The 27,296-nt window shown below is 36.3% G+C and overlaps 1 protein-coding gene across 3 annotated transcripts in view; it reads right to left on the bottom strand.

Annotated features, from left to right (window-relative positions):
• Nucleotides 1-12,533: 12,533 nt before the first annotated feature.
• Nucleotides 12,534-27,296, bottom strand: part of DPYD (dihydropyrimidine dehydrogenase) — an 844,938-nt gene continuing 830,175 nt past the window's right edge. For all 3 annotated transcript variants that reach the window (XM_007977863.3, XM_007977867.3, XM_037982468.2), the window contains 2 exons: nt 17,178-17,318; nt 12,534-13,976 (listed from right to left, as the gene is read on the bottom strand). In XM_007977863.3, the coding sequence (XP_007976054.3) occupies nt 13,806-13,976; nt 17,178-17,318 (312 nt within the window). In that variant the 3' untranslated portion in view covers nt 12,534-13,805. The remainder of the gene's footprint in view (nt 13,977-17,177; nt 17,319-27,296) is intronic.

Below are 27,296 nucleotides of genomic sequence, written 5' to 3'. Positions count from 1 at the left end.
CGGCAAAATATTGACGAATAATGTCATTTCATGTCAGTATTTTCTTTATCATCTTAGAAATACCAAGCTCAAAGCTCGGGTCAGATGCTGAAATAAGATGCTGTGATTGAAAACTCTGCTCGTTCTTAAGCCTTCCTTATAGCCTTTGGGACACCTTCTGCCAGACATCTGAAGTTAGGTAGTGTGGGCCTTTGTTGCTAATTGAGTATGGTGATTTCAGCAATATCTGCGGAGAAGCCAGGTACTCAGATTCAGAATGGAAAACAAGATAGAAGAGTAAAAAAGGGCAGTGTGGTGGCTTTTTATTTAAAGCTAAAAAAATTAATTTAACTATGACCAGGATAATATCATAAAAGATAATGGGACTTGTGTTTCAAGAGTGATAGTTTCCTAGCTATTTTTTATTTTTAATAACACTTAAGATTTTCCTCTTTTTAATTGGAGGAATCTCCATCTTCCTCTGTGCTTTTATTCTTGATGTCTATTAATTATTGAGAATTGCATATGAGTGGAGACACTACAGGCATTATGCAGGTGTCATTTTAATTATATATCATAGGAAGAGAGAATCACTGTTTGTAGTAACTCTATGTTCAATATCAGGACTCTGTTTGGAAACTTGAAGAAGACATTACTAGCCAGCTCTTGCACTCTTTCAGGCTCACACATTGTTATGTTGCATTGACACTTTCTCATGTATCTACCAGTCTCCATCACAGTACTATGCATTCCCTGAAGGCAGAGGCGGGGTAGTATGGAGTTTAATTCTAAATTTCCTTATGAGGAAGATTGGTCTTTTCATCAAATGGGCTGGTATACCTGGAAATCTACATGCAAATGAATGAAGTTGGATTCCTACTCACCATCTAAAAAAAATTAACTCAAACGGATCAAAAACCTAAATGTAAAGGTAAAAATATAAACAGAGGAAAGCCTTGGTGTAAATTTTGTGAACTCTTATTAGCTAATAGTTATTTAGATAAATTATACCCAAAATAAAAGTAACACAATTTAAAAAGTAGAGACATTGGGCATCATCAAATTAAAAACTTTTGTACTTCAAAGGACACTATCAAGAAAGTGAAAAGACAACCCACAGAATGTGAAACATTTTTGCAAATCATATAGCTGATAAGGGACTCGTGTCTAGAATGTACAAAGAACTCCTGCAACTCAATAATAAGAAAATATAATTAAAAATATGCAGTCAATATGAGTAGACATTTGTCTTCAGAATGGACAGAAAAGCCAATAAACACATGAAAAGATGTTCAGCATCATAAGCTGTCAGTAAAATGCAAAACAAAGCTACAATGAGATACCACCTCAGGTCATTAGGATAGCTATGATCCAAAGTACAGATAATAATAAGTGTTGGCAAGGATGTGGATAAATCAGAACACTCATTCCCTGTTGGTGGCAATGTAAGTTGGTGTAGCTGCTTTAGAAGACAGTTTGGCACTTCCATAAAAGGTTAAAAAAAGTTACCACATGACCCAGCAATTTCACTTTTAGGTATATATTCAACAGAAATGAAAACAAATGTCCATAACAAAATTTGTACATTAATGTTCACAGCAGCTTTATTCATAACAGCCAAAAAGTAAAAACAACCCAAATATCCATCAACTGATGAATGAGTAAATAAAATATGTCATATCCATTAAATGGAATATTATACAGCCACAGCAAAAATGAACTATTGATACATGCTAATATATGAATGAGCCTTGAAAATAGTATGCTACACAAAAGAAGCCAGTCACAAAGTACAGTGGTGATATACACACTATACTGCATGATTCCATTTTTGAAATGTCCAGAATAGGCAAATCCATAGAGATCAGAAGCAGATTAGTGTTTCCCTAGGGTTGGGCAGAAAGGAATGGGGAGTGATTGCTAATTGACTTTCTTTTTTCGGTGTCATACAAATGGATTCTGGTGATGGTTGCATAACTCTAAATGCACTAAAACCTATTGAATTGTACACTTTAAATGGCTGTTACATGAATTACATCTCAATAAAGCTGTTATAAAGGATAATTTATTATGTACCTAGGCTACTACATGCCAGACTCTGCACCTGGCTCTGGGAATGCAAAGATGAATATGACAACTGCTTGTAACCTGATGCACTAATAGGCATATGCACAAGGAGTAGAGATATTACCAGGAGGAAATGATTAATTCTTGCAGTTGGGGATATCCTCAGAGAAGAGGTACCAGCTGCTTGAGGTAATATTTGAAAAAAAATTTCCTCCAAGTGTGGCATGATTAAGAGCAATGCATTATGAGGAAGTAGCACATGCTAAGACATGGAGGTATTTTATACATTTATTTTGATATAATTTAGTTTTGAAAAAATCTATGCTACAAAAAGGAAAAAAAGAAGTTTTTAAAAGCACTTTGTTGGGCAATTGCTTTAGTATTGATGAAAGGTGGCAAGGACGCGAGCTGAGGTCACACATGTGGGATGGTGTGGAGAGTTGGGAATAAGCAAAGGGCACATTTATAGAGCCCCTTCCTGTTCCTACAGGTCTTGCCTCTCTTTGTCTGCACACAACCCTATAAGATCTGCTTACTCTTCTTCATTTTATTGACAAGAGAAATGAGGCACAGAGAGGTAAGGTGACTTCCCCAAAGTCTCAAATGGCCAATTGGCAGAGTTAGTATTCAACCTGGAAAGTCTGTCTCCAGAACCTGAACTCTCAGCCACTAATCTTATTTTGAAGGCATTATTCCAGTTTTGTATTTCCTGTGAAACCTGGCCCAAGGCCTGGTCCGTTGCTGGATCTTGGAAAATGATTATTGTTTGGATAAATCCATGCTCTCCTGTCTGTTTATTTCAAAGATTCCATGCTAAGAAGCATGAAGCATAGGCATGAGCATAGGCAATCCCACTGCCTACAACTAGAGAAGCTGGAAATGGAGGTCCTGGCTTTCTGCTTCAGGACAGCTGCTTTTTTCCCTCCTTTGTACCCTTTATAATGTCTAACCAGCAGATCCTACCACTCAGTGACACCAATCTGAAGAGTCAATATTTATTAATATTTAATGTTACATTATGAGTATAAAATTAAGCTAACACTTATCAAGCAAGTTCTACATGCAGGCACTGTGCTAAGCACTTTACATGCATTATCTCCTTTATATTTCATGATAATGGTGAGCAGTCGATCCTTGGGAAAGTGTCATATTGATCAACAGCCTGGATTTGAGAGCTGAACTGCATGGGTTCAGATCTTAGCTCTGCCATTTACCAGCAGTGCAGTGTGTGAAATCTTTTTAATATATCAGTACCTCAGTTTCCTCATCTAATAACAGTACCTACTTTATAAGATTGTTGTGATGGCTAAATGAATTATTGGCTGTTGAGTATTTGGAATAGTACCTGACCTGGTGACTGCTAAGTGTTAGCTGTTATCAGTAATTTTCTTTCTACATCTGTTTACAACAGAGAAAAGTGAGGTTTAAATTATTAAGTACCTTCCACACAAAGACACAGCTAAGAGGCAGAGTCAGGATTCAAACACAGGGAATTTGATTCCAGAATCTGCATTCTGAACCACCTCCAGAAGATTCAGCTACCATGGTGTATAACCTCTGTGAAGCATCCTTTGTCTTCCCAGACGAATTTAAGTATGGCTTTATCTCTACCTTCATAGTTGCACGTTCAACATTTTATTAGAAGTATAGAACACGGTATTTCTATATTTTCCCTTTACACAGTGGCTGGCATCTAGTAGGCTCTTAATAAATATACATTGTTAGTCTAAACCCTATTGCTAAATATTTCTTCAATCCATTCCCTCCTCCCTAACCCTATTACTGCTGCCTTATTAGTCCAGGCACTCAAAATTTCTTGCTTGAGCAGACGTAGCAGCATCCCAATTAGACTTTGTGCTGCCATACCCTGCACCATACCCTGTGATATGAAATAATCTTAGTGAGTCTTTTTTCTGTGCAACCAAAAGAATCTACAGTTTCCCAGCTGATAAAATTGATCCAAAAGCTAAATGTTTATACATATAGCCCAATAATTTCATGATAATTTGGGCAGCCTTGCCACCTGAAAGTCCTTAATAATTGCTATTTGTTGAGTGTAGAACTCTCTGCTATTTAAAGCATGGTGATGAAGAGTGTTGATTTGTAAACACCAACGTAAAAATAGCTGACCTGATAGTCATATGCAAAATATGATTTGTTTGTTTTTTACTGCTGCTGTACCAAATAAGTCATCTTAAAATTTTAACTATATGACAAGTTCCATGTGGGTCTGTTTATGATCGTGAACATCCTCTTTAAGGACTCTGTCTTGGTCCATTCAGGCTACTATAACAAAGTGGCATAGACTGGATGGCTTATAAACAACAGAAAGGTATTTCTCACCATTCTGGAGGCCGAGAGGTCCAAGATCAAGTTGCCTGTAGATTCTGTCTGGTGAGGGCCTATTTCTTGGTTCGTAGATAGCAACTTCTTGCTGTGTTCTCACACCTTGTAAGGGGTGAATAAGCTCCCTAGGGCCTCTTTTATAAGGGCACTAATCCCATTCACGAGGGCTCTGCTCTTATGACCTAAGCATTTCTTAAAAGGCCCCACTTCCTAATACCATCACCTTGTTGGTTAGGATTTCACCATGCGAATTCCCCCTTGCCATGGTATTTAATATATTCACAGGTTTCAGGGATTAGGAGATAGGTAACTTTGGGGGCAGTGGGGCGGGGAGCATTATTCTGTCTACCATGCAGAACAATAAAGATAATATGAACTTTCAGCTACAGGGGTTACATGTGGCCTGAAAATAAAGCCGCATAAAGAAGAACAGAGAGATGAAGAGAAACAGTTCTGATGATGCCACTGTTTGAAATTCTGAATTCAGTTAAAACTTCAGTGAACTCTATTCCTGGGCTTTTAAGTTATGTGAGGCAATAAAATTCTTTTTTCTTTTCCTAAACCAGTTTGAGTTGGTTTTCTGTCACTTGAAATCAAACATCCTTACTGATATGGGGCAGGAAAGAAAAGGAAGAGGTAGGGGGGAAAGAGAAGAAAGAGTTCATTGCAAATTTAATGATCAATCCTAAGCAAATGCGAGAAGGCTGAAGCGGTTATACATGTAGAAGGCAGAGAAGATATGAACTTAGGAAGAGATAGAGTAAATTTTAGACATATTGAGTTTAGGGTTTGTATACGAATATACATTGTATTTGAATAAAATATGCATTTGTATTCAAATATATACATATAGGTTTGGGTTTCAGAGAAGTCAGGATGAAAGAAAGATTTGGGAACGTCTAATATTTTTCCCTTTATCTTTAATATGTATGTTTTTATCTATGGTGTTCTTGGTTTTCTAGATCCTTGGATTCCTATACTTCCACGTTCAGCAGAGGAGAACATAAAGATATCATATTCTTGTCTTTAAGAAACTTTCAAAGTTTTAAGGGTTAGCTCATATTTATACCGTGATGGAAAGCATTGTTATTGGCCATAATTGTTGGCAAGACTTTGTAGTGTGATAAAAATTACTCATGCTCGTAGTCTCAAAAGAGAAAGAGAAAATGAGGTTACTGTTTCCCCCCATTGCAACCACATATGCTGGTTGAAGTCTCATTGAAACATCCTAGCCAATAAAAAAGAAAAGCAAGATGTGGTCTCTCAAATGTTGCAAAACTGAAGTGGAGTGTAAAAATATTATGATTTGTTTTCTACAGTCCTATCCCAAATCCCTAACCCCTTTCTACCTATTTTCCTCAAAAGCTGCTCTTCTAAAATTGAGGAAATAAGCATCTTTGAGTTTCCTGCCTGAAGACATAAATCAAATTGAAAGGTTCTTATCTTCCACTCAGGTTCTTATGCTTCCAAGAAAAAATATGCAGACTTAACCTTTTCATTCATCTTAAATTTTAACATACATGTATGTATGCACACTCATGGATGTGTATATGCATATATATTAACATATTTGGTTTTTTATTATTGACCAAATACCTAGATTTCATAGAGATGGCTACCATAGAAGGCAGGAAAGATGAATAAGCCAACACAATTAATAGGCAGGTAGATCTCATTTTCAGTAGAAACACATAAAGGAAAATTACTGGTGAGAGAGGAGGTCTTGACCCATATGTTGATTAATGCAAATCTTTGAAAACTGCCAGCAGCGTATAAAGTTGAATGCATCAATGGTAGTGGAATAAGGAAGGCAGGGCCACAGAAAGACAGAAACAGACAGAAACAAACACCAAGGCTCTTGGTGCTTGCAGAATACAGCATATGAAAAAGCACGATATAAATTCTGTAAACAAACAACTGCACAGATTCATAAATCAATATGACTCACTACTATAGACTATTTGCCAGTGACAAAATAACTTGGATTCTTTTATCATGTAGAAGTTTATAGTGCATACTAGAAGAATAGTAAATGAAAGACAGCATCAAAGTTTATAAATGCTCTAGATAAGCTAATGAAAGGTTAACACCCTCAACAAGACAGTCAGCCATGCTTGTTTCCAATGCAAATAGCACTATCCAATTTAAAGACGTCATCTGTAATTTTAAAAATTTAAGCAGAAAGTCCATAGTAATTAATAAAAGATGTGTCATATTAATTAATGCTACCATATTAATTAATAAAGGGGAAAACTACAGACTACAGGAACTTCCCAGAACCATTAAGGGTCCAGTCCAAATTTTCACCCAGCAGGCAGTTTGCTGAATTGTGTGCATATGAGAGTAAGTGGAAAATGTTGCAGCTTTGGGTAGATAATAGTGTGTCTAATGGCTTTCCTATTAATTGGATTAACTTCATAGGATAGAAGCAGAGCAGATCCTGCCAGGTAACATACTCATTCCTAAGGGCAGTACCTTTCAGACAATATTATTACATGATTTTGCCAGCCCATTTGCTGGTAACCTAAGACCATGCAAAAGTGAAAAATGCATCTCCAAATATCCATGTTACAGCAAAATATCTAATGCTCAGAAAGATTATCTGACAAAGGGCATTGCCTGAAAATCAAGTCAACTTAGCTTCATTTCCAAATACAGTTCCAATTAAACATGCCGATTTATGTAAGTCATTTATTTGCTTTGTCTTTTAATATCCTTTTCTAAAAATATAGAAATAACCAGCTTATAGAATTATGGAGGTAAAATGAGATCATTTAATATTTATATATTTTCATATTTGTATACAAATATATAAATAAATATGTTCATTTTAATCACAATCACCTTTTCAATTATATGTATGTTATATTTTATTACTAAGCTCTTTTATTTTTGACAGAACTGGTTAACTTACTCGCTTTTTTTTTTTTTTTTTGAAGCAGAGTCTCACTCTGTTGCCCAAGCTGGAGTGCAGTGGCTCAATCTTGGCTTGCTGCAATCTCCGCCTCCCAGGTTGAAGCAATTCTCTTGTCTCAGCCTCCCAGGTAGCTGGGATTACAGGCATGTGCCACCACGCCCAGCTAATTTTTGTATTTTTAGGGGTTTCACTATGTTGGGGTGAAACATACTATGTTTCACTATGATGGCGTTTCACTATGTTGGCCGGGCTGGCCTCGAGTGCCTGACCTCGTGATCCACCCGCCTTGGCCTCCCAAAGTGCTAGGATTACAAGTGTGAGCCACCGCGCCTGGCCAGTTAACTTACTCTTAGAAAAAGTCTTGATCTTTTCATTGCATGGAATGAAAATCTTTTTTTCATGGAATGAAAATCTTTTTTTTCCAGATTGCCATTACAAATGTTAGTCTAGGAAGTCATACTATCAGTTACTACTATGACCATCTGACTTTGAGTCTAGCAAATGTAGATTTTAGTTAGTGGCCTTTTATCTTTTAAAATTGTATTTGAAATTTCTATGTTCCTGAACAACAGTAATTATATCTAACTTATTAAGTGTATGGCTATTATCTTCTCCATTTTATAGATGAGGAAATTGAGCCTGAGCACTGTAGTTAATGTATCCAAGGTCAGCAAGTGACAGATATGGATTCTACTCTCCTGTGTGTAAGGTGAATAACTATTTTCATATTAGTAGGAAGTTTTAAGAGACTCCAGTGAAGACAGGGATTATGTACTGTGGACTGTATAGTGAGTGATTGGAGTAACAGGTTTAAGTATAAACTCTGCCCTTGGCAATGTATAGTTTTGGGAAAATCACAGAAATTCCTAAGCCTTGTTTTTTCATCTGTGAAATGGGGCTAATAACCTCTACCTGACTACATTTCTGTGCAGTTAAATGAACTGTTTCATTACATTTCAATTTCGGCATTTTTTTTTTTTTGGTCAATGAAGTTTTAAAACAAAGCTAGACGATTTTTTTTCCTGCATTATAAACATAGGATTTATATAAAAATTCTCAAGTATCTACAAGTAATTTATTTCTTGACATTATACAAAGTCAGCATAACATTTTAAGCCATTTCATCGTGTTGACAAAGCTCTACCATAAGTATTTTATAAGATAAACTTGTGATGGTGTCATAGGACAATATAACATCTTAGTTACTGTTTTCTTATTATTGAAACTATCTATTTGTTATAAAGTATAACTTGATTAGATGAGTTCTGATATAAATATTTTTTAACTGAATACATATTAAAAATTGTATTTAACTCATTATTAATGAAGGAACCGTTAAGATTTACAAATAGTCCCAGTATGAACATTTTAATCTTAAAAATACATGGGACAAAATATGAAATATATTCAAAACTTTTTTTTAAAGTGTTTCACTATAGGATGTTTTTAAATAAGAAAAATAGTAATTGAATACTTATTCATTGAGAGTCACTATTTCATTTTATCCGCACAATAACCTTAACTTTAGGTGGTACAAACTATTTTAATATCCACTTTACAGATTAGGAATTTGAGGTTTGGATGTCTGAGGTGACAAGCAATTAAGTGGAAGCAGGGTATCAAACTCCAAGTAGATACTAATCCTCAAACTTTGGGGGTAAGAAAGGTCACATATAGTTGGAATAGTAGTGAGAGGCCTTCCTAGGAGGGTCTTGAATTCCATTTTAATTTGTTAAAACATGGAGAAATCTCGAGGGTTTTATATCATGGAGAAATATGATAGGATATGCATGTTGGCAAGCAATCTAGGAGAGTGCTGGCATGAGTGGGAGTGAGATATTACTACAAGAGCTGGATAATGCATAATGGAAGAATGAATCATGGCAGTGTGTACAATGGAAAACTGGAGAAAGCCTTAGGAGATGTTTTAGAGGTAAAATTGTTAGACATGGTAACTAAATGGATGTGGGTATGGAACAGAAAAAGTAGGGAAATAACTATTTTGATATTGGAATTAAGCTAAAAATATTTAAATACAGCAAGTGCTCAGGTACTCAGAAGTCTAACTTAAAGGTATAGATGTTGGCATTAACTGTACAGAAAAGGTGATAACACCAGTCAGAGTGGGAGGGGGGAAGACATCTTAAGGAACATCTTGCAGATTGCTTCTGGCTCATGGTTTCTATAGATTTTAACTATTGTCTTTTACTATCCTACCTCAGTTTACCTTTGTAGTCATTTAAGTAACTCAGGCTCTCCAATCTCTTGACCTTTGCAATTGCTGTTTCATCTCTGGAACACACTCTCTATTTTTCACGTGATTGGTTCCTTCCCATCCATCAGGACTTACCTGCCCATGCTAGGAGGAATAAGTGCCTTCCTCAGCTCCATCTCAGGAGCTGTTGTTACTGTCAGAGCACTTACCATAGTTTGCAGTTAATTTATTTGCTTGACTTTTGTATCATCCACTAAGACGCACTCCCAGTAAGGCAGGAGCCACGTTTGTCTTGTCCATAGTTGAATCACTATCAACTAGGAAGTGCTTGGCATAAGGAAGATACTTAATATTTTTGAATGAGTGAACAAAGTGCTGATTCTGATTTCCTGAGGGATTCTAGTGTGATCCAAACCTATCTCTCTGTCTCCGCCTTACTTCCAACCACATGTTCCTTTTGTCCCAGCTAAGTCAAGCTTTTGTGGTTTTCCGAACATTCCAGACTTTTCAAATCTCTGTGCTCTCTCTTGTTTTCACTGCTTGAGGTGTCCTTCTCTTGTTACCTATTTAGGAAATTCCTTTACGAGCTCAAAACTTGGCTTGTCACCTGGTTAAGAGAGTATGCCTTTGATGCCCCTGCTCTCGGGATTGCTTTCCTAGCATTCAACACATGTTACATACTATTTCCCCTGTACATTGTAAGCACCTTGAAGCTAGGGAGTGCCATGGTCTGAATGTCTGTCTCCTCAAAATTCATATGCTGAAATTTCAATATCCAAGGTGATAGTATTAAGAGATGGAGCTTTTGAGAGGTGATTAAATGAGGGTGGAACCCTCCTTAATGAGATTAGTGCCCTCATAAATAGGCCCAAGGGAGCCTGTTCACCCCTCTACCATGTGAGGACACAGCCATAAGGTCCAATCTCTGTACCATAAAGCAGGCCCTCACCAGACCTCAAATCTACTGGCAACTTGATCTTGGAATTCCCAGCCTCTGGAACTGTGAGACATATTTGTTGTTGTTGTTGTTCGTTTGTTTTTTTGCTGTTTATAAGCTACATAATTTATGATAATTTGTTACAGCAGTCTTAACAGATTAAGACAAGGAGCATTCATCATTCGAGTTCACATCCTCAGTCCTTAGTCCTGTGCTTGGTTCATTGTATAACAGTTGCTTCATAAATATTTGTTGAATGAATAAATGGTTCCTTGAAGAAAAGAATGAAGGCACATAGCATATTAGACATAACCAAGGGCATCTACAAACATATCTAAACAGTTATATGACCTGACACAAGTTAGACTCTTTAAGCCCCTATGTCTTCATTTTTAAATGGAAAAAAAAATAGCACTTACCTGTGATCCTTACAACATTCAAATATAATAGTATTAGTCATGTTGTATTAGTCATGATTGTCCAGAGAAACATGACTGATACATTTTATTTATTTAGTTAGTTTAAAAATTCATTTATTATTTTAAGGAATGAACACACATAAGTTTGGAAGCTTGATGAGTCCCAACTTTGATAGGGGAGGCCTGCAAGCTGGCCTCTTAGAAAAGAGCTATAGTTCAAGTCCAAAGGCAGTCTGATATACAACCAGAAAGAGCCAGTGTTGTAGATGAAGGCTGAAGGCAGTCTGCTGAAGAATTCCTTCCTGAACGAGGGAGGTCAGCCTTTGTTCTAGCCAGGCCTTCCAATGGTTGGATAAGGCCCACACACATTATGGAGGGCAATTTACTTTACTCAGAGTTCACTAATTTACATGTAAATCTAACCCCAAAACACACACCCTCACAGAAACATGAAGAATAATGCTTGATCGCTTGATCAAGTGTCTGGGTACTGCGGCCCAGCCAAGCTGACACATACAATTAATTATCATATATGTAGAACATTTAGTACAGCTTCTCAGACATTCGTTAGGAAGTGCTCACTAACCACACTCTCTGGTCTGGTCTTATGTCCCCAGTCATGTCTGCAGGTAAAGTGCCATGAGAATAATGTGTGTGCTAGGGTCAATGGCTCCTGGTGTCTTGCTGGATGGGAATCATATGGTTTTCATTCTTCCTTATTCTGAGTCTCTCTGTAAACAACACATGTAAAATTGAGTTCTGTTTTCTACAAACAACATGGATAAGAAACACTTCTTGGTATGAAGTAGAAAGTGAATACAACAGAAAGAAATGTGTGTAAGGAAGAAACTTGTATAAAATCATGGATTGCCATGGCCTAACACTGGTCATTTGTAGTTCCCCAAAGTAGTTAAAGAAAACAGCTAAAGCATTTTGCCCTTTCTTTCTCAGAAAAAAATGCAAAGGTCACAATTATTTCTTTAATCTCAATCAAGGAAATTTCTGCCTGGCATTTGGCATTCAGTATCTTGAAGAGGATTCAGGTGTGTACATGCATGGGTTAGCTTTCATAATATTCCCAGAAGGCTACTAAACTCCCAGAGTGAAAAACTCTCATCAGATTGAGGTAGGGGGTAAGACATTATGGCATCCACGTACCCCTGGCAAATCTCTTTTCTAGATTACTGGAACTGTTTTCTAAGTGTTGCCAACTCTAAAAGTTAAAATCTCCCACCATGACAAGAATGCAAAGAGAGTAAGTTTATATGAGTCAATAATATCACATAACTATCTAAGCAGTAATATTAAGTGAGATGTGTACTTCCTATAGTGAGACTGGCACTTTCAGGCAGGCAGACAGGCTTCCACTTTCCATTTGTCCCTGCCCATGGGCCATTGCAAGAATCCTGGCCTGTTCCCAGTAAAAGATGCCTTTTGGCAGAGTAAAATCTAATTCAGTAGGTAAAGCTGGGTAAGAAGGACAGGAAGTGAAACATTTGAGTAATTACACTGTCTTCACCCTCATTTTACTTAAACTATCATGGGTTTTATATTTGGATGGAATGCTCTATAGGACTAACCCAAAACTGCTCTATTTCAAAATCAAAATTGTTTATATGAAATTGCATTTGCAAAAGAGGCAGCAAAAGACCATGTTTAAAATGCTTTATGATATTTTATTTGATATTATTCAATCACACAGGTTTTGTGGCAAATATGCATCTCTAAAAGTGCATAATCAAACATTTATTTTTCCAGCTCTTGAATTTGTCATAGAAATAAGCCATAGATTGTTACTTTCTGATTTACTACTTATAGATTCATATTGAAGTATGCCATGAAGAGGAGATAAATGAATTTATATGACACTATTTACTGATTACGAAAATAGAGAAATACAAAAATGTTATCTAATAATAACAGAAAATATATTTCTTTTTTATTTCATTACTTTTGAAATTAAACATAAACACTAAAATAGAGAGTAGTCAAACTGATTTGGCACATTTAATATATATTACCAATATTATATTTTTCATTCTTGAATAATGAAGCACATGATTCAGCATTGCATACTTTGGGCTTTGTTCAAACAGTAGTCGCTATAATCATGAAGGTGACTATTAAAACCAGTCAGGGCAGGTGTGCGCACAGCAAAAGAGTGGCTTTCACCAGGCTCTATCCTATAATCTCATTTTGTTAGGAACATAGTTTAAAGAGAAATGCCATTAAAAGAGGATGAGTTTGGACACCCATCTCACGCATGAGTAGTGAATGGTATTTAGTTAGTAAATATTCTCACTATCCTCTATCCAACACCAAAAAGAAGCAATTTCAGCGAAGGGGATTTTACTCAATAAAGTTCTACAAACCCAATCTGAGGCTTTCTTTTCCTGTCATAGCAAATAATTTTTTGACTTTCTTCCTTTGTACTTTATGGAGCTAATAACATTTTCCTGGAAACAGCATTAAAATTAAAGGTAATTTTTAATGATAAAATGTTTCCTTGGATAGATTTTCTTCTATGCTAAAGTGTACTTTGTTTCAAAATGCTTAATTTCATTTACAATTAGAAGTCAAACATGGAGCACAGCATAGGGCAATTTGGAAATTGTCACACTAATTGCCACAAAAAAGTTAATTTTTCACATAAGACAACTGGCGGTGAACATCCAATTAACTGCCACACAGTTATTTAAATACTATCCTCAGAAAAGAATTATTCTATTTTATGACCATTAATTGAATGGTCACTTACATGAGACATTTTTTACACTTACAGATGTATTTTGAAATTACATATTTTTATTTAGAAAATATATATTTGTTTTAATTTGGAAAGAGCTGAACACAAGGATCATGATTTTAAAAGATCAGCGTATGTAGGTGACATGGAAGTTCACGGCAACTGTTTCACAAATCACCTTAACACACCGGATCCACAGATAAGGGTACGCCTCTCTTTGGTTCATAAGGTGTTGTCCTGGAAACCATTTTGATGCAGTCGACAATAGGGCAGACACTGAGACACAGAGTACAGCCTGTACAAGTGTCAGTAATGGTGGGCAGGTGGGTTTCTGGATCAAACCGTATAGCCTGCAAACAGAAGTAGAGGGTATTGATGTCACTGACCACAAAGGTCAAGAATGTCCCCATTTTAGCATCAACATTTTTCTCTGCCGCAGTGGAGCTGCACTGAGACAACGACGTCCAGCTCTGTGGTGCAACTATAGCAACAGTTGAGCTGACAGAGGAGCAAAAAAAGAGCCAGAAAAGAAATCCTTTTAAATTAAAAACGCAATGTTTAAAATTCCTTAGGGGTATTTTTCTTCATTGTGTGAGGAAAATATGTCATAACATAGTCACTCTCTAGTTTTCTTTGTTCTGTGCAAAGTTCAGGTCTTTCCAGTTCTACCAGGATGGGGCGTCTTCTACCTGTGGATTTTGGGGGACTTTCACACGTCCTCCTCTTCCTCTTCACACTCTTTTTTCTTGACAGCGGAAAAGTGTTACTGTCAGATATGAGGCAATGAATACATTTGTTTGGATTTCAAATAATGCATGTAGTTCTTAGAAGAAAGCAGCAGAAAAAAATTAGCTTAACAGTCAGCTTTGAGTTTTGAAGATTTCCAAGCTGACTAGTCATTGTCCACCACGAAGGGGAAAAAGCACTGAATGGAGAGCCAGTAAAACTGGTGTCCAGTCCTGGCCCTGACACTACTGAGCCCAGATTACCACAGCCAGGCCTCCAGCTCTGAAACGGCTTAGGATTTTGAGAAATTTTACAATTTTCCTTCCCCCGTCTTCCTCTATTCCCTCCCTCCCTTCCTCACTCCCTTCCTCTCTCTTTCTTTCCATGAAGCAATGTAGAATCAGCAATTAAAAATACCCAGTGTGAAATTCAAGATTGAGATTTTTTTTTAAAAAAGATATGATGATTATTTTCCCATTAAAGAGACACATATCAATAGTGAAAAACGACATGTAAGACCTCAGCGGAAGTTACAGAATTTCTATCTAAGACAGATTTCAGGGCAGCTATGTAGGGGTGGATCATGGTGTTGGAGGGGATTTAGGAAACTTGCCTGGCAGTCTCACTTGCAAAAAAAAAAAAAAAAAAAGTTTTACTCAGACTGTGTACTACTTTGAGGTGACTAAGTTGGGCCTGAGGAAATTATAAGGGATATTAAGTGTCTCTCCACCCCCAAGGTACCCCTTGAGGCCAGGTCTACAAATCTTACATTTTCAAGTAATTGCATTACTCTGATTTTTTTTCCTGTCTCATTCCTAATGTTGTAATTCAATTATATGTGTGTGTGTGTGTATATATATATATAATATATACAGTTGTTTAAAAAATTCCCTCCTCCAAATGAAGCTACATGCAACTATATTTTTTCCTCTTTTATGCACATATAAATGAAAATAATATTTTCACAGTAAATCATGATAGTTGCTTAATATTTTTTAAAAGTCTGATCTTTAAGGAAATAAACATATATTTCAATAAGAACTATAGCTATAGCAAGTCATAAGAATATTTGTCCACACAAATTGGTGTTATGTTTTGCAAAACAACATTTTAAGGTATTGTTTGGATGAGTAAAAACGATTTCTCTTTCTTATGTACTCTTTCATATAAATGGAAACTCAATGAAGTAACATAAAAATTAAGACTAATGCTTAGAAATACAGTTTGAAAATCTGCAAACATATAAAACTTTATGTTCAATTAAAAATTTTGGTTTTCTATTTTTATCTTCTGAGACAGAAGAATCAAAGAACTAAGTCTTTTAACATCCATAATTGTGATTTTCTTTCTCATTACTAAGAAGGTTTTTACTAAAGTTGTACCAACTCTAGAATTCCACGGTGGGAGCCATAAGTTCTAAGATTTAAGACATTAGAGAGCTGATGCTATGATAGTTATAGGACCTTCTGATTGATCTCTGATTGGTTAATTAGAAAGATGACATGAAAGTAAATGTGATATGGTTAGCACTTTCAAAATAACTGTTAAGACACCTTTTAGCTAGAAAAAAAAGTGATGAATTGAGTAAAAATTTGGTGCAGAACTGCGAAACTAGGAAGAAAAATTAATAGTTTTTTAAAAATTAAAATATGTCTGTCATAAGAATATGCAAAATACCACCATGAGCAGTATGAGATCTGCCCCTCAGTTGAATAAGGTACATAAACTTCTCTTTTTTAAAATGGGGACATTTCATTATGAATTTAGAACATTCCATTGGTCATTTCTTAAAAAGATCTGTTTTTACTTATAGCTTGAAAAATACAATGAAAATAATATTGTATAGTTTTTAACAACTTTTAACAGTTTAGTAGTTTTCCAAAACTTTAAAATTTGCTTTCTCCAAACTCTTTATCGTAAGACATTCTTTTACTTTCACAATAAGTCAGGGTTTTGAGAAGAAACTTGTGTTTAAAAGCATTGTTACGATCATTTTTTTCATCCATTTCTAAAATTCAACTAGTTAAAAGTCATAGTTGTGGCAAACTCTTTAAAAAATAGCAGGTTATAAATATATAGGAAGTAAATGAAGAAGCAAATTATAAGTCAAAGAGAAATTCACAGAATGTGTTTTCAAGAGAATAGCCCACTAGAAGGAGTCAAATCCCCAATTTCTTTTCTTTTCTTGTTTTTTTCCCCTCCATGGTAGACGCTCTGCTGAGGACTGAGGAGTTGGAAAGTAGCTATGGCTCTCTTCATGAGGGAAGAATACATCTCTTTGGCTTTTCTAGCTTCACAGGAATTCCTGGGACAAACCACACAACTAGTTGGTGGGAAAGTGCTTCTTTCTGACTGTAGTAAAAGCCTAATCAATACTGAATGGAAGAGAACTCTCTTTTGGCAAAAGGAATCATAGCCTTTCAGAGTAATGGCCATAAGTGGTCATTCTTTTCCCTTTCCTCTGTGTTAAAGCATAATGCTTTCCTAGTATTCATAATTTTGTGTGCATTTCTCTTTTCAGTTGGATTTTTCTCTCTAATGTTTCTCTCTAATTTTTCTCTCTAATGTTTTCTCTCTAATGATGATGAAATGATATAAAAATAATTCTGTGCATTAAATGCTGGCATAGTTAGTAAAAATTACAACTTTCCTTTTAAAAAAAGACCATATTACAAGAGTGACAGGACAGAAAGATGTACTGTTGCAGAAGAGCAATATTTGGCACCACCGGTTTAAATTTCACACTTAGCAACAGAAAATGCTTTCTGCCACAAAAACCGGAAGAAACAAGTCTCATAGCATGCTAATTCCAGCAGGATTCTTACCTGGTAGCCCGAATCATTACAGGTCATGTAGCATTTACCACAGTTAATACACATTTCTTCATCGATCATAGCCACAACTTGCTCTACGTTGCTCAATTCACCAAATGTTCCAAGGTACTGCAGTGCTTTTCCTATTACATCCTAAAAATAGCCACTGAATTACTTAGCAAGCTCATTTTAAAACATTTTCATGTAATAATTAATATCACTCAGCATTTTCCTGTTTTTTTTTTTTTTTTTTTTTTTTTTTGAGACGGAGTCTCGCTCTGTCGCCCAGGCTGGAGTGCAGTGGCCGGATCTCTGCTCACTGCAAGCTCCGCCTCCCGGGTTCACGCCATTCTCCTGCCTCAGCCTCCCGAGTAGCTGGGACTACAGGCGCCCGCCACCTCGCCCGGCTAGTTTTTTGTATTTTTTTAGTAGAGACGGGGTTTCACCGAGTTAGCCAGGATGGTCTCGATCTCCTGACCTCGTGATCCGCCCGTCTCGGCCTCCCAAAGTGCTGGGATTACAGGCTTGAGCCACCGCGCCCGGCCGCATTTTCCTGTTTTTATACAATGTTGCATTATATTAACTTGGGAGACTTTGGATAGCATAATTCTCATAGATAAGCTTTTTATGATAATTATAGCTTAGATGTTTGTATTCTGAAAGATGGGCAATATGCATGCCTAGCTTAGAAATACGAGACCTAATTAACTGCATTCAATAGGTTTTTGACTGGATAATTGAAAACAGCATTTCTGTGGACAGAAAGAATAAATGACACCTGTTTGAGTTGTTATGGCTTACTTTTTTTCATTCTTGGACCTTGAAGGACTAAAAAGTAACGCAAAGTAACAAAGGGTAATACACTATGCTAGAAAATTAGACTGCTCATAATGAAGGGAATACGAGTGTGAATGTTATGTATTTATTTCACTGTATGTGGATTTTAGATTTTAATTTAAAAAGTGCTTTGATAGAATACTCACCTGTCATGTCTTGAAGAGTATATAACACTATTTAAAAATTCTAATTTATGTTAATTGATTAGGTTGATCCAATAGTTAAGTCAGATGCTCTTTTACTTTTAAAGAACTGGAATTTTCTTCATTCACCATTGAAGATCTTTCATGTGGTTACACATTGCTTTGTTCTTCATACTAATTGGGAGTGTGCTTAATATGTGAAGCACAGAATATGTTTCATCAACGATAAGAAACACTTTGCTTCATAAAACAAAACAAAAGAACGTAGCAATGTCAAATTAGCATGCTGTCAAGATTTTTGCTTTTGTTTTTAACTATTAACATGAGAATCTTCTTTGAATTCAAGGTCCATGTTCAAGGAGGTTTGACTCTTACTTAAAATCATCTTTCCATATTCTCTTTGGCATTGCATTTTCTGCTCTTCTTTTTATAATCTTGCTTACTCTTCTTTACTTTTTTTTTTCTATTTGATCTCTAAATTACAATATACTCATTATAATGGAATTTCAAACTGAGACAAAGTTTACATTTTTATACAGTTCCTTTGTGTATCTCTCAAGTGATAAGATGCTGGAAAACTTCCAATATTGTCTTCCCTATTTTCTTTATAATGTGATGAAGTCATAATTTCAACTACACTGCAGTCTGTTTGTAGGTGGGCACTTGATATCCAAATCAATATCTCCATTTTGAAATGCTCCCATAAACTCAAGATCTACATTTATCAGCTGCATAATGAGCATTGTGATTAGAGATTGGTACTTCAAATTCTCTACTCACTGAACTTATCATCAACACGAACTGGGTCTTCCTTTGTATTTCTTTAGTTTTGTGAATAGTGTTAGGATTTTTCCAATCATGGAGTCTTGGAATTTCACTACACAACTTGCTCCAGTATCTCCTATTTGTCGTCAAGTCCGGGTTCTGGATGTGCAATATCTTTTGAATCCTTTCCATGTTTACTGCCATCTTTAAACGTTATTAATGAATTTCTCATTATTTTTGATGCAATTGTAAGAGACTACTTGATAAGTTTCATCCTCACATTCTTCCTTTCCCATTCTACCCTGTGCAATGCCGCCACCTTAAACTAGAATGTAAGACACAGACTAAATTTCTCACTACCTTATTCAAAAATCTGTTGAATTAGGCACAGGCTTACCACACTGGCATTTAAGGCTTTCTGCAAACATGTCTTTTTCTGTCTTATTTCTCAGTTTCAAACACCATGCACTTCAGCTTCACTGGAGGACACACTTTTCAACTGACCCATCTGAGGTCGAACATTAGGTTAAGTCCCCTGTCTAAAATACCTTTCATTCCTAACTCCACTTTGCAAAATCCTAAGCATCCTTCAAAGACATCTCAAATGCCACTACTTCATGAAGATTTCCTTAATCCTTCCTTCTTCTTTCCTAACCAAATGTGAGGATGTGATCTCTCTTTCTTCCTCTTTCTCTCTCTTCTTTCTCACCTTTTCCCCTTTTCCTCCCTTCCTTGCCCTCTCTCCTCCACATCCTCTTTCTTAAAAATTTTTTTTGATGGCCTATGGTATTATATCTATTATGTGGAACTAATGACAGCAGATAACTTTTGAGTCCTTAATATATTTCAGGCCAGTGCCATATTTTTTACACATTTTCTCACTTAAACCTCATGCATTTAATAGTTGATGATGTGACTGAGATTTAAAGTATATAATTAAGTAAATGATGAAGCAGGGATTCAGAACCAGTGTTGCCTGACTTTAAATACCATGATCATCAGCACTCTGCTATGCTGACTCATTTGTTAGTCTCTATTTAGCAAATTCTAGTGCATGTTACGGATATTTTCTACATTTAGCTTCCTATGTTGTGGTCTCTTAGTAGGGTTTTATTCATCTTTGTATCTCATGTGGTGCATCGTGTTTCTGGAGATCACTGAAACACAACGGGTACTCAAATATTTGTAAAATAAATACAAATTTTATGTATCTATACACTAAACATATAATATGGTAGTAGGTACATAGTGGGATGAAGTAATAGCTACTTTACTGAACATTTTTATTGATATGAGTACTTTAAATACAAAATAATCATAGTCAAAGTATCTGGATATGTGTAATATTTCCCTGTACTATTTTAAAATAATAAATTCAAGAAGTCACTGTCTGGCTGTAAAAGGCCATTTATATGTGATCGAAAATAATTTTTTAAACCTAGTAAATAAATCAACCTAAAGAATTGTTTCACTGAATCAGATCATGATGACTAAAATCATCAATAAATATTCAAAAGACGATTGTACAAGAAACTCCGTAGGCAGTCAACAAGTGTATAAACCTTCTTCAAAAGAAACACTGTATACACTTGAGAAATTTTATGTGGAGCAAGTCCACATTCTGTGTACATTAAATATGCCTTTTCCTCTATATCGGAGATATGCTTTTGTCATTTATTAAAACATCATTGTTTAATGTCAAACCATTGTGGAGCCTCTAGAAGTTATTAGCCCATGGTGTTAACAATTCATCCCTTATTAATTGCAATTTTTAAAGAAAATTATATTTATTTCTTCATCTGGAAGAGCACAAAATAGTGACAACTATTTTAAATCATTTTGGGAAAGAGTAGCAAAAAAAAATTATTCCACGTGGCTAAGAATGTGGACATTTGTTTTAATCCCAAAGCCTCCAGGTAGTACTACCAGCTTATGAATACCCTTGAGTAGACACCTTGGAATCTGGAGTTGGCTGAAACATGCATAAAATCAATAAATCACATATAGCTAGTCTCCAGTCCCTCTTGGACACACATTTGTGGAGATCAGGGAACCCATATTTATCATTCCAATTCATGATTACATCCATTTGGATGTACAAAGGTTCAGCAGTATGTTGTAGCCATCCTGGATTAGTGGAAATGTTTATATGTAGATATGTATGTGGAGAAAGCAATGTTAAATCTTTTAAATTATAGATGATAACATTTAATTTTAATGTAGGTGTTCAAGGAACTGACGTTGCAAAGTACTACAGAATTCCAAGATCACATTATTATCAATTTATTACTAGTTTGAAATAATTAAAAGTTGTTGTTGTTTTGTTTTTTTTGAGACGGAGTCTCACTCTGTTGCCCAGACTAGAGTGCAGTGGTGTGATCTCGGCTCACTGCAAGCTCCACCTCCTGAGTTCAAGCGATTCTCCTCCCTCAGCCTCCCAAGTAGCTGGGGCTACAGGCGCAGGCCACCACACCCGGCTAATTTTTATTTTTAGTAGAGCCGGGTTTCACCATATTGGCCAGGCTGGTCTCAAACTCCTGACCTTGTGTCCACCCGCCTTGGCCTTCCAAAGTGCTGGGATTACAGGCATGAGCCACAGACAGCACCCTGCCAAGTTTTCTTTCTTTTTTTTTTAATAGACTAGTCAATGTTTCTGTTTGATATAAAATTTAAGGCCAAAGAGTGAGGAAGTAGGCAGCCCTGATTTCATCCCTGATGTTTCATTCTGAATTTATTATGACTAATATTAATTTATTAGTTTTGGCCTATTTTTAAGAGCTGATGGAATTATTTTCAAATTGTGATTATCTGGCATGTCAGCTGTTCTTTCTAGCTTCAAGTCTTCATATTTGATTAGCATGTATCATATCACTTTCTATTGCATGCCTATGGCTCTCACCCTATCTTAAAGTAAAAAAAAGTCATAAGATGAACCATTGTAAGTCACACTATCGTAAAGTTAAAAAAAAAAAAAATCATAAGATGAACCATTAAGTTCATAAGATGAACCACTGTAAAGTCAAAAAAAAAAAAAAAAAAAAAAAAAAGAAGAAAAACCATTGTAAGTCAGGACCATCTGCACTTTGCACAATTTCTGCAAATAAGTGTCCTTCGAAAATCAGGACCCAAGACAGCATGCTGTGGGCAGTCATTATGACTTCTAAATATTGAAAACATTCAATATTGAAAACATTCAATATTTACATTATTTGGATGTAGCTATTTAATCATTTAACTATTTCCTTATCTGTACCATTACCAGTGTCATATCTTTTTATGGTATATTCACTTCTTGCCTAATAAATCTTTCAAAATAGAAAAATGAGATAATTTAGTTTGCTCTTACTGAATTTATGCTGATTTTTAACTTCTTCCTTTACTAATGATCCCAAATCAAAAGCTGGATGACCTTTGTAGGATTCCTTTGCGGTTAAATCTCAATCTTTCTGGTTTGTTTCCATCTTCTCCCTACTACCCCTACCACATCCACCTTTTTCTTTGGTAAAGAACCTGGAGCAACATTTATTTTTCATCAGTATAGTATAGTAATCTCTTACAAAAGCAATTAAAATATAGCAGGCACTTTATTCTGGATATTCTACATATGCCCTCTGAGCAGAAGGCAGAGACAGGTACTGTACAGTAAGAAAAAGACATCTTGAGTTTAAATTTGGTAGAACTCTAATAACTAAGGACTCAGCTTGAATATGCTGAGAACAGAGGGCAGAGACAAAGTATGATCCAGAAAATGAAGTAGTAGATTGGCCAGCGAGGGTGAGAGAAGCAAGTAAATCAAGAGATGGAATAGAAGCAAGTGAGACTCCTGGAACTAAAGTAGTGAGAGAGGGTTGGGTGAGAGGGAGATTATTCATGAGAGAGTCAGATGGGTAAGGATTGGCTGGGAGCAAAGTTGGTTCAGTACATATCTGTGGCCCTGATCACTGTATTTTTTTCTATCTGGGATGAGCTCAGGCTTTAAAGTAGTAATGTCTTGCAAGACACTTTGGATTTAAATTCATTGAATGAAGGTAAGTGTGTTTTTACAATATCCTTAGGTATCTTAGGTTTTTAACTCTCAAATATATTTACTCTTTTCAGTTCTGATAACATTGTTTACCAGATTCTAGAAAGACAATAAGAGTGAAACAGTTCTCTCTAATTATAATTTAACAATGTACCACCTGCTCTAACTAGTGAGTATTAATAGACAAAATATATCTCTGTTTTTCCTAATATTTTCTCCAAACTCAGATCATTTGAGACTTTAGCACTTCTGACCCATCTTTAAATCCTGATGCCACCCTTTTATTTTCATCATTGGTAATGTGGTCTGTCTTTTCTCATATGAGCACCAAACACTGAGTTATCTAAATGCATAACCTTTTTTTCACTTCTTAGAAAACGTGGTGATCATGTCATCAAATCTATACTTGTCAGCTTCTCATTTTTCCTGATCCATCTTCAGGTTACAGTTGCTGACTATAAGATAATATCTATTGTTTTCTCTGAACTTCCTGAAATTAGGTTTACTAAAGGTGGGATACTTGCATTTCTAAGCTCAGACTTCCTTTCATTGGCCTAATAAACTCTAAGTTAACGTGGAATTGTTACTTTCCTTGAAGATTACTTTAGCTGCCATTTTCCTCAAACAGACATTTTCAGCCGGAAATAAGCCAAAGCAGCAAGTCCCCTCATTGCTTCTCTCTCTTTTGTGAGATTAAATTTCCAACAAGGCAATTCAATAATTTTTCCGATGTTTTGCCTTTAGTGGAGTGGGATTTCCATCTGAAGTTTGCAAAGGCTTTCATCGCTCCTCTGTCTTGCCTGTCCCTATTAACCATCTGGTTACAAGGGCTCTGATGCAGTCCCAGGGTAGCATTTCTGTTTTTGTTTCATTTCACTCTCCTGCAGCTGCTTCCTCCATACTCCACCCTCAGGTTTGTGAATCTCCATGCATGTGTATACTTTTTTGATAGATACTGCTTCTCCCCCAACCCTTCCATCAGACCTATTTATTCCAAACAAGATACACCTTTCCATGCCATAATCTGGTCAGGAATCACATTTCTACAAATCCCCATAAGACTTAAGGGATTATTTCACCAAATTCTCTTCAGTTTTTAAAGTTCAGTTTGATAATTTTCATCTGCTATTTGTTGGTACAGGGGACAATTGAGAATATTAACGTTGTTCCCTGCCCATTTCTCTGGTACCTTTTGGAAATTGCTGGGCAAGTCCTCCACTATTTTTCTTTCTGTTCCCTCCTGTTTATGCTCCATAGTATCTAATATGGTCTTACAGTTTTATCTGAGTACTCTTCTCCTTGCTTTCACAATTCAATTGAAATAATAAAGCACTCGATCAGGCTGACTGGTGTCCTGCCAACACTGTCTTGCCAGTCTTATGAGATGCAGTCCATCTCTTACTAGAAGCAGCAGGAAGAAGACATGAAAACATCACTAGTGCCCCTAAACCATTCATTTTCCTACCCAGAAATTCAAAGACGTTAGAGATACATTCCTGGCTTCATAAAGAGAATGAGAATTCATTCTCATATATATCAGCAGAAGTGGAAAGCATTCAGGGACTTTATAAGTCTTGGCAGACTCTCAAGTCTCTGTTATATGCTGCCTGGGAATAAAGCACGTTTCTCATTTAACTGGGCCAAATGTGCACACTGTCACTTCAGTTCTCTCGGCAAGGAAACGAAACTGCCTCCTGTAGGAGGCATTGTCTGTTTTCTTTTCTCTAGCACAGGTGAACCTGTAGAATATGTCAGGAGCTTCTTCAGAAGGTCCTTCTTCATCTTTTAGAAGGAAATCTTTATACTCATTGCAGGAGGCCAGGTTTCTTTTTCTTCTTTTATCTCATTCTTCCCCATCAGCCTTCCAGTACTTTTGATACCCTCTTCTTCCTCAGAATCTTTTTCTTTCTGCTTCCTTTATGGAATTGGTAGCTTCATAATATGGCAATACGCACGGTAAATACTATGCTCTTATGAATTGGAAATGAAGATGCGGTGTTGATAAAAACGAAATCATGCAGATGCCAGGCTGTCCCTGGGGTCCCACATCATTCCCAGGGGTAGGACGGAGGGCCTCTGAGGCCATTTTTTTTCCTTTTTCCTTTCAAGGGGTTAGGGGAATCAGGATGTACATTGTCTAGCAAAGATTTCTGGTTCTCAAGGACCCTCTAGTCCCTGGATAACACTGGGCATAACCACGCTTGATGTTCAGATGAAATTCATAGCAGTTTAATCAGTTGACCTCATTGCTTTTTATATTGTGTTACTAATACTGATTTATAAAACCCAGGTATTTTCCTCATTATTGTTTCTCAGTTCTGTGCTTTCTATGAGTTCCAATTGAACAAAAGAATGAGTTTACCATTTTGATGTCACTATCTGCTTGATCCAAGGATTGTGTATTGGATTTAAGGTCCCATGGTTGTCGGTTATTACAAGTATGTTTGAATACTGTGCTTTGCAAACATACTGATTTGCTTGAAATGCCACCTTCCTTTTCTTTTTTATTTCTATTTTTCATGAGAGACAGCAGAGGACAGTGCTTAAGGGCCACGTTTTAGAGCTACCTTTTGGAATCAAATCTTGGCTTTGATATCTTCCTAGCTGTGTGACCTTAGGAAAGTTATTTAACCTCTCTGTTTATCAGCTGCTTACTCCATAATAGCAGAGGGTTATTGTGAGGATTAAATGAGCTAATTCGCAAGCACGTAGCAATGCTTGAAACCTCATAAGTACTCAATAAATATTAGCTTTTATTATTAATTCTCTGCTTAATTAACACTAATTTATTAAACTCCACTTTAAATATCACCATCTCTGTGAAGCTTTCCACAATTACCCGAGGCAGAACTAATCCCTTTCACTCCTCTGTTTTCCCAGAGCATTTTGTACATATTTGATTGAACTGTAAATAATTTTTAACATGTGCCTTTCTCCCTTGCTAGACTATGAGCTCCATAAGGATAGACGTCTTTCTTTTTAAAATTCACGTTGTATTCCTAGTTTCTAGCACAATTTCTGGATTGCAGCAAGTGCATAATAAATATATGTTAGCACTACATCTCCATCGAGATTGCAAACATCCCTGAGCCTTGGACCATGCAGTGTCTGTTTTTTTAATCTCCTGCAGTCCTTAGCACATTGCTGGTCACATAGCAAATACTAAACACATACTTGCAATGGACTGATATTGAAACTGCCTACCTCTGAAGAAACAGAATGTTAAGTCATAGCAGGCATTTGAAAAGAAAAAAGAACAAAAGATGAGATCTACTGAGCATAGCTTGCTTAGAAATATTATTGTTGCATTACTAACCAGGGAAGATGGGGTAGATTAGAAACTTGAATGCATGACTGAAAAACTTGTTCAAACAAGAGGGGCTTAGTAAACTTTGTGGGACACTGGGGTTCTTTCTACAGCAGATGGGGAATAATGTACTGCGGAAGCTGAGAGGATAAACAAAGCAGTGTCATGGAGTTTAAACTATCGAACAGAGGAATCTATAAAGAGGCCAGCAGAGAGGAGGGAAGAAACAAGCTAAAATAAACAGATGGGTGGACAGAGAAAATATAAAGCATGAAAACAGATAACCCAGGTCCTCCAGGAAAAAGGGAAGTAGGAAAAATGGTATGTCAAGAAAGAAGAAACACTCTAGGGAAAACACTGAAGTAATCGTGTAGCAGCAATTACATGGCGTGCCTGGGTGTGTGCTAAAAAACAGCAACAACAACCACAATAAAAGGACAAGAAGCAATGTCTGATGCATGTGCAGACAGAAAACGACTCTTAAAGGGAATGTGGCCGTTAATATCAATGTGAACTGAAAAACCACACAGCCACATCATCCAGATGGGGTCTGAAATAATGGGCAAAAGGGCAAGGACTTGTATAAAAATGACAGTAACTGTGGCTCCTAGCATTTGAATAGAGCTGTGCTGTGTATAATACTTTCACACACATCTTTTCATTTAAAACAATGGAGTTGAGGCCTTCTGACATTATCCAGTATATATTTTCCCTCCTGTCAGTCCCTTGCCTGGATTGTTACAATAGCTTCTAACTGGTCTGCTTGTTTCTGCCCTTGTCCCTCTAGCATACTGTATCAACACTGTAGCCAGAAAGATCCTTTGCAAAAATAAGCCAGATCATATCAGTATTCCTTTCTAAAAGCCTTATTGGTTTCCTGCCAAGGACTTTGCTATTTCAGGGTCTTTGCGCTTTCTGTTCATTCTGAATGGAATGTTTTCCCCCCGGATACCCACATCATTCATTCCCTCACTTTTTTAGGTGTTTGCCGATATGCCATTAAATAGGCAGGTGTTCCCTGGCCAGTCTCTCTAGTAATTTGTATTCTCCTAAGC

This window comes from Chlorocebus sabaeus, chromosome 20 (genome assembly GCF_047675955.1).
Source record: "Chlorocebus sabaeus isolate Y175 chromosome 20, mChlSab1.0.hap1, whole genome shotgun sequence".
Lineage (NCBI taxonomy): Eukaryota > Metazoa > Chordata > Mammalia > Primates > Cercopithecidae > Chlorocebus > Chlorocebus sabaeus.
Note: the sequence above shows the minus strand (reverse complement) of the source record. Positions and strands in the feature narration are given on the sequence as shown.